The sequence below is a fragment of the Coturnix japonica genome, chromosome 6 (genome assembly GCF_054131305.1).
Source record: "Coturnix japonica strain WE chromosome 6, WE-NBRP24, whole genome shotgun sequence".
Taxonomy (NCBI): domain Eukaryota; kingdom Metazoa; phylum Chordata; class Aves; order Galliformes; family Phasianidae; genus Coturnix; species Coturnix japonica.
In genome coordinates, this window is record NC_140668.1 from 6,356,015 (window position 1) to 6,372,709 (window position 16,695).

The 16,695-nt window shown below is 49.1% G+C and overlaps 1 protein-coding gene and 1 long non-coding RNA gene across 2 annotated transcripts; both read right to left on the reverse strand.

Annotated features, from left to right (window-relative positions):
- Window positions 1–2,180: 2,180 nt before the first annotated feature.
- On the reverse strand, window positions 2,181–4,950 carry LOC146760317 (fibrous sheath-interacting protein 2-like). The gene is made up of 4 exons (XM_085551350.1): window positions 3,743–4,950; window positions 3,357–3,482; window positions 2,674–3,032; window positions 2,181–2,312 (listed from the first exon to the last, which is right to left on the reverse strand). The coding sequence occupies exons 1-3, from the start codon at window positions 3,812–3,814 to the stop codon at window positions 2,748–2,750; spliced, it is 483 nt and encodes a 160-aa protein (XP_085407476.1). The 5' UTR covers window positions 3,815–4,950; the 3' UTR covers window positions 2,181–2,312; window positions 2,674–2,747.
- A 5,410-nt stretch (window positions 4,951–10,360) lies between these two features.
- Window positions 10,361–14,259, reverse strand: LOC146760318 (uncharacterized). The gene is made up of 3 exons (XR_014947624.1): window positions 14,162–14,259; window positions 12,090–12,274; window positions 10,361–10,610 (listed from the first exon to the last, which is right to left on the reverse strand). It is a non-coding gene; the product is annotated as an uncharacterized LOC146760318 (long non-coding RNA).
- Between the last annotated feature and the right edge of the window lie 2,436 nt (window positions 14,260–16,695).

A 16,695-nucleotide genomic window follows, 5' to 3' on the forward strand; every position in this document is an offset into this window, starting at 1 on the left:
CAACAGCACAGTGTCCTTGTGTTGGGGTCCCCTGAGCTGGACGCAGTACTCCATGTGGGGTCTTACGGGAGCAGCGCGGAGGGGCAGAGTCGCCTCCTCAACTCGCTGGTCACACTTCTCTTGATGAAACCTGGGATATATTTGGCCTTCCAGGCCGCAAGCGTACACTGCCACCTCGTGCTGAATCATCTGAGACCCCCAAATCCTTCTCCTCGGTGCTGCTCTCAAGCCATTCTCCACCCAACCTTTATCTGTGCTTGAGATTTCCCCAACTCAGGGCACTTGTCCTTGTTGAACTTCATGAAGTTGACATGGGCCACCAAGTTTGTCACGTCTGACTTGCCCATGGTGAAACCATTTTGATTACCACCAGCCACCTTGTCTTTATTTTTCCGTGTGGTGCAGTAGGGCCTTCAGTTGGATCTACCCCGCGATCTTACCAAGCACAGAGGTGAGACTGACTGGCCTGTAGTTCCCTGGATCTTCTTTTTTCCCGATCCGGAATAGGGGGGTTATGTTTCCCCTTTTCTGATCAGTGGGAACTTCGCCAGACTGCCATGACCTTTCAAATACGATGCACAGCAGCTTGGCAAGTTCATCCACCAGTTCCCTCAGAACCTGCGGATGGATCCCTTGGACTTGTGCAGCTTCAGATTCTTTCGATGGTCTAGAACCTCATCTTCACTTACAGCACTTACAGATCCACCTTCTCCAAGTTTTACTTTGCTTTCTGCAGTTTGGGCTCTGGGCCTAGAGCACTTGCCAGTGAGGCCTGAAGCAAAGAAGTCATTGAGCACCTCAGCTCTCTCTGTATTCCTCATGACCAGGCCTCTAGTTGCCTTCCAGAGAGGGCCCACATCCTCGCTTACCTTCTTTTTAATCACTGATATACCTGTTCCCCTTTCTGTCCCCAGCTAGATTTAGTTCTGCCTGGGTTTTAGCTTTCCTAACCTGATCTTTGAGGTTCCCATACTACTTGGAAGAGGAAGTTATCATCAGCACATTCCAGAAACCTCTTTGATTTCTGGTGCAATGCTGTGTTGTCCCTCCCACAGATATCAGGGTGGTTGAAGTCCCCTGTGAGGACCTCATCCTCCATGTCCTTCTTGTAGTGAGGAGCCCAAAACTGAACACAGTACTTGAGATGCGGCCTCACCAGAGCTGAGTACAGAGGGATGATCACCTCTCTGCTCCTGCTGGCCACACTGTTTCTTATACAGGCCAGGATGCCCTTGGCCTTCTTGGCCACCTGGGCACACTGTGGGCTCATGTTGAGCAGAGCATCGACCAACAGCCCCAGGTCCCTTTCCTCTTCACAGTCATCCAGCCATTCTGTCCCAAGCCTGTAACACTGCATGTACCCCCAGCAGAGAACAACTACATCCCCCAGAGGATTGCTTGCTGCTCTGTCACCCTTTATGTTCAGTGCAAAAGATAAAAGCCATCCGTATATCACTTGATCTCCCCTTTCCTTTTTGATCCCAGCAGCACGAGAACTCCCTGGGTTGTCTCACCTCGGCTTTAGAATAAGGACTTCAGTTTTCGGACACACTTTGTAATGTTATTTTTTTAATTTTTTTTATTGGTTTTAATTCTAATTCTGATACTAATTATGATATATTGTACTGTAGTGTGTTATCTTGCATTCTGGTATCATCTTTGGTCAATTAATTAAACAAATTAAAACGAATTAAACAAATTAAAATTAATTAAGCCAATTAAAACTAATTTGTTGCCACTGTTTTGGTTTTTGGCCAATCTCTCTACTTGTTTTCCCCTTTTTTTCCTTTTCCCTTCACTGGGGCCTGGATGCTTCTAGGGACTCTGGAGTTTGTTTTTGGGTCAGAAGCAGTACGAATGCTTCTGGGGAGTTTGGAGTTTGTTGTTGACGCAGAAGTAGTCTGGATGATTCTGGGGACTCTGGAGTTTGCTGTTGGGTCAGAAGCAGTATGAATGCTTCTGGGGAGTTTGGAGTTTGTTGTTGATGCAGAAGTAGTCTGGATGATTCTGGGGAGTTTGGAGCCTTCCCTGCCCAACGCAGGTTTGGGTGACTTCTCAGGCAGCTTCATTGCACGCCCTGTGCTCCATGAGTCTCCCTGAAGGCCACGCTCCATCAAAGCCACATTCCTTCTGCATTGTCCAGACAGAAGATTATAGCATGAAGGAGAGGGGCCAGCTGGTTTATGAAGCATTGTGGGTCTGATTTTCGAACCCGCAATGTAATCCACGGGACCGGGCTGGAACTTGTCCCTGGCCATCTGTAGTCTGTCGATCGATTTCTTCAAATTGGAAATCTCCCAAAGAAGCTCATCCTGGAAGGGAACAGAGGGTTTATGCTTGGTCTTGTCTTAGAGAGTGCTTCCCACCCTAAGTACTGCTGCTTTACGCAGAAGAGGGCAAGCACACTGCTTCAGCCTTGCAATGAGGGCAGAAGAGAACGGCTGCCACAGTGCTCTGCTTGTAAGCAAGCAACTTTCCAGGCTGCCTTCACACCAGCACGCTGTGCTAGCTCAGCTCTGAGCTGAGCTGTCCTTTCCATGCCTCAATGCCTAGACCACCAGCCCGCCCCTCACCTTTTCTGCTTTGCCCATCTCCCTCAGATCCATCAAGTAAAGCCCGTGCCCTCAGTGCCATGCTGCTGACACGTGCCTACCAATACTGGGCTTTGCCTACCTCTTCTCGCCTCTTTGCTTGCTTTTTCTCCAGCTTCAGCCTGGTCAGGTACTGCCTGTACTCGTTGAACTCCTTCAGAGTGCAGACAACCTACAGAAGAGACAATGACAGATGGCTGTAGTGTCAGGCCCCTGCCTGGCAGACTGGAAAGCCCTCCTGAGGAGACCCGTGTTGGTCAGCCCAACAGCCAAACTTACGTCGCCATCCTCGGTGACCAAGCCCCGTTTCTTCAGGTTCCGCAGGTTGTTTTTGCGGTTGTGGAACTCCCGCAGATGCGGGTCATGCAGGCTGTTGTACTCTGTGCACAGATTGCGACTGTACGGATCTCTCAGGTCAAACTGAGGAGAAGGCTGGTGGAGCTGGAAGAGATGTGTTGTAGAGTGTGAATGGGGAAGGAGAGAGCAGCAAAGAAACAGACACTTCCAAGCTGCTCACACCCACAGGCTGGCCTCTTGCCTCTTTCCCAAACAGTCATGTCTGGGTTTTCCTAAGTCCTCCAAGAGGGAGAGCAGAGGGTTGCACCCTCCTCCAGGAACGACCCGGTCTCCACATTTCTGTGCCTGATGGGTGCCTGGCCCCAGCATCCCAACACATGGGATTGGCATCCCAACACAAGGCCTCCTTGGCATGGCGGCAACCCCAGGAAACAAGAGCCCTTTTTGACGCTTCCTTACTCCTCTCACCTTTTCCCCCAGCTTTCTCCTGGCGAAAAGGAGCTTGGTGCCGGGCTGCACAGGGATTTTAACCCCGAGTGGAAGGTCCAACAGCCAGCTACCTCCTGCTCCAACTTCCTGTCCTCTGGGTCGGAGCTAGAAAGACAAAGACACGCTTGGACACTCAGACACTCCATTCCCCTCTCCAGCCCACCTCCGCTCCCTTTGGCAGCTCCCTCCCCACTTCTGTAACCGATGCTGGGATGTGCAGAGAGGTGCGATTCCCTGCAAGCCTTCTCCAGCACCAGCATGAGGAGAAGAGTCCCTCAGCCTCTGGAGAGCATCTACAGCCCCAGAGCAGCCCTGCATACCCCAGGCTACTGCACTCAGCCCTCTCTTGATGTAGCAGCGCTCACCTTTCCGCTCTTCCCCGCTCTGCTCAGAAATTCATCTGGATTTCGGAATCCAGCACTGCAACAGCACTCCATGGCTCCTGGTAGGAACTCTCTGAGAGCTGCAACCCTCCGCTACCACCTCTCGCTCCAGCAGCAGCGAACTGAGGCCACCCCAGCCGGAGTTCCAGCCTGCAGCTTTATGTCACGCTCACCCACTGTTGCATCACAATGACATGCAATGACATGCGGCAAGCCTGCAGCTGCATGGAGGCCCTTCTGGGTGCACTCGTGGTAAGCTGCTCCAGCTGGCCCTGCTTTGAGCCAAAAAGGCTTGCTGAGTCCTGAGGCCTGCTGTAGGCTTCCTTGGTTTCTATCACAGGTGATGCTGCACGTGGAACAAATACCTTCTCGGGTTGTCCCAGAGCTTGTTTTATAAGTAAATGACACTGAAACAATGTGGGAGAGCTGGCCTGTTTTTCTGTCCTAGAATCTTAGAATGGTTTGTGTTGGAAGGGACCCTTAAGATCACCTCGTTCCAACCTGCTATAGACAGGGACACCTCGCTGTAGACCAGGTTGCTCACAACACATCCAGCCTGGCCTTGAGTGCTTCCAGGGAGAGGAGGGATGCTGAGGAGGTGGAAATAGTGAACGCCTTTTTTGCTTCTGTCTTTAGTGAAAGGGCTCTCCCTCCGGAATCCCAGGCCCTGGAGGTTAATGAGAGAGTGTGGGGAATGGGAGATTTCCCTTTAGTCAGGGAAGAGGTGGTCTGTGAGTGCCTAGGAAACATTAAGGTCCATAAATCCTTGGGACCTGATGGGGTGCATCCACAGGTGCTGAGGGAGCTGCTGGAGGTCGTTGCTGAGCCGCTCTCTGTAATCTATCAGAGGTCTTGGAGAACTGGGGAGGTGCCTGAAGACTGGAGGACGGCCAGTGTCACTCCTGTCTTCAAAATGGCAAGAAGGAGGACCCGGGTAATTATAGGCCAGTCAGCCTCACCTCTGTCCCAGGGAAGGTGATGGAACAGCTTGTGCTGGATGCCATCTCCAGACAACTGGGAGAAAAGGAGGTTATCAGGAGTACTCAGCATGGGTTCACCAAGGGGAGGTCGTGCTCAACCAACCTGTAGGCCTTTTATGAAGATGTCACTAGCTGGGTGGACAGGGGGAGAGCGGTAGATGTAGTCTACCTTGATTTCTGTAAGGCTTTTGATGCTGTCCCCCTTGACATCCTTATAACAAAGCTGAGGAAGTATGGGATAGATGAGTGGACGGTGAAGTGGGTCGAGAATTGGCTGACTGGCCGAGTGCAGAGGGTTGTCGTTGGTGGTGCGGAATCTGGCTGGAGGCCTGTAACTAGCGGCGTCCCCCAGGGGTCTGTGCTGGGTCCGGTCTTGTTCAACATCTTCATCAGTGACCTTGATGAGGGGATAGTGACCACCCTCAGCAAGTTTGCTGATGCCACGAAGTTGGGAGGATTGGCTGACACGCCTGAAGGCTGTGCTGCCATTCAGAGAGACCTGGACAGGCTGGAGAGCTGAGCAGTAAGAAACCAGATGAGGTTTAACAAAAGCAAGTGTAGAGTCTTGCACCTAGGGAGAAATAATTGCATGCACCAGTACAGGCTGGGGGAAGAGCTGCTGGACAGGAGCTCTGCTGAGTGGGACCTGGGCGTCCTGGTGGACGACAGATTGACCATGAGCCAGCAGTGTGCCCTTGTGGCCAAAAAGGCCAATGGCATCCTGGGGTGTATTAAAAAGAGCATGGCCAGCGGGTCGAGGGAGGTGATCCTCCTCCTCTACTCTGCCCCGGTGAGGCCTCCTCTGGAGTGCTGTGTCCAGTTCTGGGCTCCCCAGTACAAAAAAGACAGGGATCTCTTGGAAAGAGTCCAGCGGAGGGCCACTAAGATGGTGAAGGGCCTGGAGCATTTCCCCTATGAGGAGAGATTTAGCGAGCTGGGTCTGTTTAGCCTTGAGAAGGGAAAACTGAGAGGGGATTTGATCCAGGTTTATAAATACCTGAGGTGTGGGTGCCATAGTGGCGTGGCTGGTCTCTTTTCAGTAATGTGTAGGGACAGGACTAGGGGTAATGGGATGAAACTTCAGCATTGGAAGTTCTGCTCGAAGATGCGGAAGAACTTCTTTACGGTGAGGGTGACGTAGCACTGGAACAGGCTGCCCAGGGAGGTGGTGGAGTCTCCTTCTGTGGAGATATTCAAGATCCGACTGGACGCCGAGCTGAATATACCAAGGCCAATTGCTATGCCAGGCACATTTATGGCATCAGTGAACAAATAATGCCTTAAAAATTGTAATAGACAGGAGACATCTATTCTTTTAAAACTAGGTGACCAAAGAAGAACAGTCCCTCTAGAGTCAAGCTGTTAAGAACTAATAGCATCAATCAATATCACGTAGATAGATTACTTCCCTGCCCTAAGACCATCTTGTGACCATTTGGTGCTCCTAATTAAGCCCTCTTGATGGCATTTTGTCTGAGCCATGTGACATTTTGTGATAGGAGTTACTGCTAGTGTTCCCTTAACCCTACACCAAAGTAGGAGGTATCCATTCTCAGGGAATCATGCAGGCTTCCTCTGTATTTGATGCTCAGAGACAGCCCCAGAACTTTTTAAATCTTAGCTTAGCTCTCATCCAATAATGTTCATCAAACAGTGCAACTTGTCCTTTGGGGATGTCCTTTGTTCTGCATCAACCAGTTCCAACGGAGTCTTCTTGGCTTGTTTTAGATCAGTTTGTCAACAGATAAAGCCAGGGTCTTTGAATTACAAAGTGAAATTGCAGAATGCATGATTCTCAACCAAACAGAACAGGAGGTGGGATGCAGGGTGAATACCTGAGCCAACACCACCTGCAAGCAATCCTTCAATATCTTAGGAATCTCTAGCCATCCCAAATCCAGTGTTGTGCTTGATCTATCATCTCTGCTGAGTTTTTAGCTAGCTGATGGTGAGCATCATGGTGGTGATGGGTGAGCAGTCGGACTAGAGGGTCTTAATCAACCTTAAGGATCCTGTGATCAGAGGAATGTGAATGTGCTGTTAAAGGTCACAAGCGCTGCGCTGCAGCATGAGCATACACAGCGAAAGGCTTTCAGTAGAGCTTCAGTTCATAAATGAGGACTGGGTTATGGAAAATAGGCTCAAGATAGAAACCAGAAACCAGATCTTAACGCCAGGTTCTGTGAATGCAGCCAGCTGAATTTCACAGATATTGAATTTCAATGACAATTTCTTGTGTTATTTTACCCTCCAGCTCCACCCTGAACATGAACATGTCAGTGACAAGCATTACTCCTCCAGGCTTGACCTGACAGTGCTTTACTTGTACTATGAGCTAATGCCAGGAAGAGCAGGAAAAGAGTTTCATCCACGTGCCTTCTCCTTCCTTAGTAAAACCAGTGTGAAACTGCAGCCACGTCAGGCTGAAGGAGACGTCTCAGATGTCCTGCCTGGATGCAGGAGGTCACGTGTCAGAGGATGTCTGGCACGTCAAGTCTCATGGCAGTGCAGTGCATGACAAACTGCAACAACACTTTCCTGTGGGCTCCTTTGGGCACGAGGCCCAGCGGGTGACACACCTCTGGCTGCAGCTCTTCAGAGCCTCCCAGCAGCCACGTGATGCCCATGGGAGAGACACAGCTGACCCGCACAGCAGATGATTTACCAGCTAGCTCTGGTTTACAGCAAGAGAAGATACAAGTGGCGATGCTGAATGGTGAAATACTGCGAGTGTGTGGCATAGGTATAAGATTGGTGAGCCTGAGGATGTTCAAAGTCAGGCTGGACAGGGCTCAGAGCACCTGATGGAGCTGCGGTGCCCCTGTTCATTGTGGGGGAGTCCAACTAGCTGACCCTTAAGGGTCTCTTCCCTATCTATGAGATACACGAAAGCTGATTCTGCAGTAACCAAGCTACCAACAGCAGTTGTTTGTCTTACAGCTTGCCAACAGAGGTTTTAAAATAACAGCATTGATTACTCATTTGATAGTCACATTACAGTGCAAAGCACATGGAAACGTCCATCAGCTAATTCAGTTAATTCTGGGGGCAGACCTGCCAGTATGAAATATTATGCTAACATGACTGAGAGAAGAAAAGCAAAATTAAGACTAGCTGACAAGCCTTGGCAGGAAGTTCTGCTCTCCATCAATTTAGTCCCATTATTCAGTTCTGTTTGGAGCTGTCTCCATGTCTCTCTGGAGTTTGTTCTTTGAGAAGAAGCAATTAAGAAAGCTCTCCAATGCCAAAGTGCATACACTACTCTAGGGCTTTGTTGTTTCTCCATGGATCAACAAGGGTGACAAGCCAGCAGAATATGATGAAGAGCCTCATGCATACTCAGTGTGAAAAAAAAAAGGCAATTGTTGCTGGGAAGAAGGTGCATTTGCATTTGTGTCATCTGCAGAGGGTACTGCAGAAATGGAAAGTCTTCCACTGGAGAAAACAAAGGGCTCTCATTTATTGCAATCAAGGCCCAGCGTGTGGATCTCAGAGATCAGACCTACACCCTGCAGCAAAACAGAGACCTGCGTGGGAAAGTTAAGTTTCTCTCTACATCTGTGCAAGAAAAAGCCCACCATGGAATTACAGCTAAGTAAACATCCCTGTGACTCTTCACAGGTCTCTTCTACATTTTGGATCACTGCTACAAAAAGAGCTGTTGACATCATCTCTCGTGGCCACCCTGGGAGAAGAACAGGAAGACTGGGATGCTCTTTTTCCTATCTTTCCCTTGATTTCCTCTATATCTTAGGGACGAATCACAGGACAGAACACAGAAATCAAATGGCTCTACAAAGCAGATTGGCCAGTTCAAGTCAAAACAGCCACTGAAAACACCCCAGATGCTGTCTGACAACAGCTGGACTGTCGGGGAGTCAGGTGAATGCAGTCTGCTGGCCCTGGGCAGGAAGAGGACAGCCCAGACTGTCACATACCTTTCACTGAAAGCTGATAGAGCATTTTATCCCCCTCACAGATGCACTGACAACTTCCAGCATCATCCATGGAGACGCTGTGAATTTTCAGGGTGTGTTTCTTCCCCTCAATGTGCAGTTCATAATTTTCACTGGCCTTGAGCTCCTTCCCATCCTTCATCCACTCCACAGTAGCACCTGTGTCTGAAAGCTCAGCCTGCAGTTTCGCTTCCTCACGCAGCGGAGCAGAGATCTTTTCTACATCTTTGCTCTTCTTGGTAAATCTCACTGCAGCACCTGTCAGGAGCAAAGGCCTCGTTATTTCAATTTATATCAGGCTAACGTGGTCAATGTTTGCTGCAAGATCTCTGAAAAAGTATCACCTTCTGTTCCTGCACTCATCATTGTGTCAGTGCTGAGCAATTCAAGATATTTCATTTGGTCTTCTTGCAGGATTTACTAAGTAAAAATCAACCAAACATCTCCTTCTACTGATTAATAATGCTCTAAACATGCTTCTGCGGAGGTTTCCACCCAATGACAAACAGCTCCTCCCATAATGAATCTTTATTTGTTTTATTTTGTCATGCAAAGCTGATTGATAGAGATATTATTGGAATGATTGCTCCCCTACTTCTAAACTATTCCAGTGCAATCAGAAAGGCTGTCTGAACCTGGAGCTGAAAGTACTGCTCTATGGTGATGCAGTGGTAAACCTGGTGACTGAAGGCACTGGCCAGTAGCTGTGAACTGCAGACATTCATCAGCTGGCATGGAGCAATCTGGTTCAGATACCAAGCAGCTGGGTAGATTGGCTTACCCTACACTCAGTGCTATCATGTTTAGGTCATTACCAGGACTCACGTCAGTCCATGGGATGCAATTTCAGGTATTTGGTACAGTCAGTGAATGCCTGCAGCCCCAGTTCTAATCATCAGATCACAGCAACTATGCCTTGACTGTAAGAGGAAAGGAGAAGGATCAAAGCAAATACCTCTCACTCTCATCTTGGTGCTGACATCAACATTTTTGGCAACAAATTTCACTTCTGCTCCATCCTCGTTCTTGGTGACGTTCTTTATGATTAGGCTGTGAGTAGTTTGGGTTCTCTTGATGATGCAGGACTCGCTTTCCTGTAAGACTTTACTACTGAGGTACCAAGTGCCGCAACACGTTGTTGTAAGGTCAATAGTAAACATGGCATCCCCTCCAGGTACTGCTTCACCAGTTGTTAGGGGGGATTTCACAACCAGGACTGGTTCTGAGGAAGAACAACATGAATGTCTTAATGCTCTTTAGATGCAAGTCTGGTATCTCATTTAGAGATGGAAGATTAAATCATAGGGACATTTCTACTTCTCCCTTTGCATGAGTGCTGGAAGAAGCACTTCTATGCTTAAGATCTGTTACAGATCTTGCACATATGAGATATCAAAAGATAAGGATATTCATGTCCCTGTCACAGAAACATAACTTGTATCACTTTAGTGGTAGCTGGAGGTTGATAGGAGATAGGAGAACTAGGAATAAGGGAAAGCCTTTGGTGTGTTAATGCACTACTATCCTTAAAGTCAAAGGAAGCATCTTTAGGGAACCAACACAGCTGCTCAGCACACACTGACCCATTTCCACTGGGGTTTTTGTGCTTACCAAGGTGCACGCTCCCTGGGAATTCCAGAGACGGGCTCTGTCCATGTGCATTGACTGCAGACACTCGGAACTGATCATCAGCCTCTTCAGAAAGATTGCTCACCGTGAACTCTGGGACGGGGACATGAGACTCGTGGCACCTCACCCAGGTGAAGCCAGTTAGTTTCTTGCATTCCACGACGTAGCCATTGATTGGAATGGGGCAGTGCATCTTCGGAGGGGTCCATGCCAGCATCACTGAGGTTTCTGTTTTATTTTTCACCACGGGGTCAACTGGGGGCTGGGTGGGAGGTTTTCTGGGAGCTGAACAGAAATAAATACAGAAATATTAGCATAAGGTCATGTAGGCTGGAAAAGACCTTCAAGATCAGCAGACTCAACTTTCAGCATGACCTACTGAGTCCCACCATTAACTACTGTGCTACCTGAGGACATACATGACAAGCTTATTCCTGCAGGTATTTGCATAGTGAATATATTCACCCTCTGGTTGCTTTGGAACATTTTAGAGGTTAAAATCCCATCAGACTTTTTCACTGTGTGCAGCCACTGATACAGGCAGGAGGCTGGGAATTACCTGATGGGCTCTAGTTACAGACTACTGACACAGTCAAGGATTTATTTCATTTAATTTTGGCCATCAGAAAGTTTGGTGTCTGGTTTAAGTCACCCAATTATAATTTAAGACTCCAAATATAATCATATGGAGAACAGTGCATTTAGGAAAACTCATCTCATCTTAATAAACCTGAGTGAAATCACAGAATCATAGGATCATGGGAGGGCTTGGGTTGGAAAAAACCTTCAAGATCATTAAGTGCTAGATGCCAAAGGTCCCACTAACATAGCATGAAGCCGAAAGCTAGACGCTGGAATCAGATCTCCTGACCTTACCATCAGAAATCAAGATGTCATATTTTGCTCAGAGGTGCCTGCTTGTAGGAGGGACAGCTTCCGAGCTTTTTCTGCTCCAGGAACCAGCTCGAGCTTCAGAATTTAAACAGCAGTGAGAAATTAAACTGAGCTTTGTCACCTCCATCAAATAGAAGGAGTGGTTGGGTGGTACAGCTTTCCAAATAACTTAGAAACTGGCACAACAATCAGATGCCTACCTTTTCTTTTTGAACTTGTTAATACATAGAGCTTAATAGCATCAGAATGCCCCAAGCACTTCAGATAACAGGACAGCTGTAAACCCTTCTTTAAGGATTCCTTTGTTTAATCACTGAGTAACTGTAATTCAGTGGTGCTGGTGGGAGAAGTGAAGTCTTAATCTTCCCAGATGGAGAGTAGAGTTGATGTTCACATGCAGACTGGTGCTGCAGCAGAGCCAGAAACCACTCATTTAGGAAACACAGCACCAAGAAAATAATGGGAATAGCTTCATAAAATCAGGCAGCTTCACCCAAATTTCATGGCAGGTCCATTATTCTTCCTATTTTCAGGAAGAAATGTTTTCCCTGTTTCTTGTAGTTTTATTTTCTCTTCCTTTCCAGCAAGCAGCTTTGTAGCTTACAAATTGTTTTCTAATCACCTCCTGGTGTGGACAAATCACACAGGTTTTACTCCATGTTTTACATAGTTAGCATTTTATATTTGTTCCAGTATGGAACTGTACAGTCATAGAATGGCCTGGGTTGAAAAGGATCTCAAAGATCACAGAATCACACAGAATCACAGAATCCTTCTGCAAAAGAAAACACAAAAGCTACAGGGACTTGGAACTACTTTGTATATCGAGATCAGAAGGAACTGAGAAGTTTTCAAGTACAAAGAACTTACTTTTCCAGATTGCCTTTTCCAGACTGCTGTTCCAGCAGTGACAACAAGCGCAGGCAGCCCGGAGGACATGGCAGACATCGATGATCGGCTGGCATGGATCAGCGAGGATGAGTTTGGGCACAGCACAGCTGGCAAGGGATGCTGGGGTGGCTGCAGCAAGACAAGAGCTCCTCCAGCCTGAAGATCTCCATCACCAGAAGAAAAAGGACAGGGTGAAAGTAAGGAAGACGCGCAGACGAGAAGAGCAGAAAGGGAGATGAGGAGGGAACTTGGTGCGGTGGCAATTCTGGGGGAGAAATTGTACTCTGATAATGTTACACTCTGAAATTCAGTGTTGCAATTTGGAGGAAGGAATTATTGGGGTGGGAATCTGGGGGGCCGTTGTAATACCAGAAGAATTTTACAGAGCAGCAGCCATGCATCAAGAGAAGGGCTTCACAGAGCAGCAGCTGTGGAGGGAGAAACAGCATGAGAACCAAGGACACCTCTAGGAAAAGAATGAGTAGCTCGGGGCTTTCAACGGGGGTTTTAGGGTTGTTATTGCAATAGCTTTCCTTCAATTAGTGTGTGTGGTTTTTAAATGCCCTCGTCTGTCTGCTATAAAAGCATGGCTTTTCGGGCAGTCGATGGACGCAGCCATATTTAACCATACTGCTGTCTGGCTGTTTGTCCTAGCGGGCTGACCTTTTGCCTTCAGGTTCGCCAACTACTGTCTCAGGAACCAGAGTTATTAGGCATTATCCAGGTTATCTTGTGCTTCTACTATGTTAATAGATTGGATGTGAATCCAATGGGGTCTGATGTTACAAATGGTGCTGGAATCTGCGGCAATAATCATTGAATGTATTAGTAATGCTCGGTTATGATGCTATTACCTCTCTTATATCCAACTAATTTGGATTTTTCAAATATGACCACGCATCACTTGAGAGGAAGGCGCACGCTCATAGAACTGAATGGGAGAGTTGATTTCATTTTCCAAGCAGGTGTTCCACTTGGGCTCTGTATCATGCACTGGCCATGCGGATATGGAGTACAACTGGAAGAAATCCCTCAGACCCTGAATGCAGGAGAGAATGTGTGGTGGGTGAGAGAGGAAAGGTGCACTTTGAAGCAGGGGACGCCCTGCTGGCACTGCCTGCCGCATCCACCACCAACACGGTTTGCTCTTTATCCTGCTCCACAGCTGCTGCTCTGTCAAGTCCTTCTCTTGATCCATGGCTGCTGCCATTCTTCTTGGATTACAACAGGGGGCTGGGAGGTTTTTGGCAGAGGGAGGGAAGTTGATTGGGGGTGGGAGTTTGAGGGGGTGGGATCAGAAAGGATTGTTAGGATGGGAAATGGTTGGGAATACTGTCATTTCTTGACTGTTTGCTATGTTCAATTATTAAATGTCTTTGCCATATTTCTGCCTGCCTGCGGCCGTTCCTTCAGTTACAAAGCCCACCTCCCCAGGCCCCCGGGCCCACCTTCAGGGCAATGTGAAAGGGCAGCAGAAAGGGCAGTGTCCCAGATCTGCCACCACCATTGGACCCATCCCTCCCCTCCTCAGTCAGTTCTGCGTGGGAATGGAGGGATGAGAAAGGGGGATGGACGGGGATTCTGGGAGAGCTGAGTGGCTCAGCCTGGAGTGGAGGAGGCTCACTGCCATCCCAGACACATCCATCAGTCCCCAGGTGCAGAGAGGACTGAGCCAGGCTGCACCCTGCAGCACCCAGCAGCAGGATCCCAGTCTGAGGCCTGCCTAGGTCGTGTGGCTGCGCTGCAGGCTGAGCTATGGAGAAAGCCCCACTTGGAGATTTCTTCGCTCCCTGAATGTTCCCCCCTTTCTCCATCTTGCTCTGCTCCATCCCCAGCCGCAGCCCGGCGTCCCCGACATGTTGCTATGCTTGCAGAGCTGGACTTGGCCCTTGACCTGTACAGGCCCCTGTCCCCACCTGTCGGATATCCACCTTGCCTTCTCACCCCTCTCTCTAGATCCAGTTCATGCCCCATCTATCTCACCTCCATGTCCCACCTACGTCCTCTCTACGTCTTTTGGTCTCCCCCAAACCACCCTCACGGTGCCTTACCTCCTGGCAGGCTCAGGGAAGGAGCACCCGGTGCCCTGAGCCCACAGGCCCAGCCCTGCACAGCACTGCACACAGCACTGTCATGGCGGCGCCCGGTGCTGCCGCACAGCATCCTGGGAGTGGTAGTTCCTGCGGGGCCTGCAGCTCTCAGCAGGCCCTGCAGCTCCCAGCAGGCCCGGGCGAGGGCAGAGGGGAGCAGTGCTGTCAGCCGGGAGCTCGCCCAGAGAGCCCGATGTTCGGAGCACTTCACACCAGGAACTTTGGACTCGGCTGCTTCTGTCCACAACGTCCCTGAGCTGCTCAGGAAGCACAACTGTCTCACCCTCTGAGAGCTGGGCTGTGCAAAGGAGGCTGCAGTTGCAGGCTCAGCTCTGCCCTGTTCCAGCAATGCACTTCCTTACAACTGGAGCACTGTCACGCTTGCTTCTTGCTTCAACGGAGCAATCGCCCACCGCTTTGCACACCTCTGTGCTCGTGCAAATGGCCACCACCCCATCCCTGCACACACACACACATGTACCACCCCATCCCTGCACACACACACACACACACACACACCACCCCATCCCTGCACACACACACACACACACACACACACACGTACCACCCCATCCCTGCACACCCTGACATTCAGCCCCATCCTTGCACACATACACTTGAAAGAACATCCCTTCACACACTGCTTAGGCATGTGCATCCACATGCTTGCAGACGCTCTGCACATCCACGTGCAAATTCCATCCAGGAACACTTCTGCATCTACACACATGTACAACCCCACCCCTTTGCACACCCCTCTGCTCATACCAATGTGCACAACCCCATCCTTGCACTCCATGCACGTGCATGCACACACATTTCCCACCCATCCTGCACACACTCACACTTGCACTCACACACTTTTGCTACCCCACTTCTCCGCACACTCCTGTGTACACGGACTTCTGCAGCTGCTTTTCCCATCCAGCAGCCGGCAATGCTCCAACCTGAGGCGTGCCTGGCTGTGAGAGGAACGTCTCAGTGGAAGCGTGGCTGTTCCTCTCCTCTGACAGGGCAGATGGCGTGGGACAGAAGAGGAAAGCAGAATGCGCCCACACTTTCTTTGTGGCTCCTAGTTCCTGTCTTATGGTGGGAAACGAGCTGAGCCTCTCTGCCTCTCTATGATGCTCAGCTCTGTACCTCTGCCATCATCTCTATACACAGATGTTTCTTGATGCAATGCTCCACACAATGAACCTGCAGATCCCAAAGGAATCCTTGGCTGCTCTCCCTCACCTGGAGGTTGCAGGGTGCTGGGCCTCCTGCCTGTACTTCCTTCCTGGCGTCATTTGCAGAAGTCAGACATTTTATAAAGGAATTGAAATCCTCGACTGAAGATCCTATAAGTGTAGCAGAACTATTAGATCAATTTCTGGGGCCAAATTTGTACTCGTGGATGGAAATGATGTCTATTATGGATATGTTGTTTACTGGAGAAGAAAGAGGCATGATTAGGCGAGCAGCTACACAAGAGTGGGAAAAGAATAACTCTCCTGGGCGTCCTGGAGTGGTACCAGCAGAGCAAAAATAGCCAGTGGAAGACCTCAGCTGGGATAGTAATAACGCACAACATCGGCAAAATATCGGTGAGACATAATAATGGCTGGGATTAGGGAGGCAGTCAGTACCCAAGTCCCCGAATCTTACCTAGGCATTTGGGATTCAGCAGGATAGGGAAGAACCCCCCAGTGATTTTCTGGAAAGGCTTAGAGATAAATTGAGAAAATACTCGGGAATGAATCCTGAGGATCCTGTAGCCCAAGGGCTTCTAAAAGTTAACTCTGTAACCAAGGCGCAGCCAGATGTGCAAAAGAGGCTTCAGAAGACAGAAGGATGGAGTAAGAGGTCTCTGGAGGAGATCTTACGAGAGGCTCAGAGCGTGTACGTTAGAAGGGGAGATGAGAAGGAAAAACAAAAGGCAAAGTTAATGGTTTCCATGGCAGAACAGGTGGTGAAACAAAGAATGGGTAATAGGGAAAAGAAAATTGGAGGAAGGTTGTGCCCTGGAGGGAGGCAGGGAGAAGGAAGATCCCAAGGATATCCAGTGAGGCCCCAGTTGCAGCCAAGTGTAGGGAAATGCTTCTGGTGTGGTCAGCCAGGACACATAAAGAAAAACTGCCCAGAACGGAAGAGAGAGGAAAAGTTACCAGCTGCTTTGAATTCAGAATAGGGGGGTCCGGGGCTTTCAAAACTGTGGTCCCACCAGGAGCCCCTGGTAAATATAAAAGTGGTACCTGAAGGGGAAGAAGTTGTGTTTTTACAGGGCCAGCTTGTTCATCGCTGGCCCATAAGGAGTCAGGACTCAAATTAAGAAATAAGACCTTAAAGATAAATGGGGTAGAGGGAAATGGGATGAAAGTATCAAGTTGAAACTGGGGTTTAAAGCAATCACAGGACAATTATTCTACGTACCTGATGCAGGGACTAACTTGCTGGGGAGACATCTCATGATGAAACCAGGAATACAAACAACACTGTGTCAAGATGGAATTACT

What these genes read in the sequence shown, in the direction of transcription:
- LOC146760317 (XM_085551350.1), bottom strand. Translation starts at nt 3,814, where the DNA reads ATGGAGTGCTGTTGCAGTGCTGGATTCCGAAATCCAGATGAATTTCTG. An exon ending in GAGCGGGGAAGAGCGGAAAG is followed by an intron (nt 3,483 to 3,742) that starts GTGAGCGCTGCT and finishes TTGTCTTTCTAG; the next exon opens with CTCCGACCCAGAGGACAGGA. An exon ending in GGAGAAAGCTGGGGGAAAAG is followed by an intron (nt 3,033 to 3,356) that starts GTGAGAGGAGTA and finishes CATCTCTTCCAG; the next exon opens with CTCCACCAGCCTTCTCCTCA.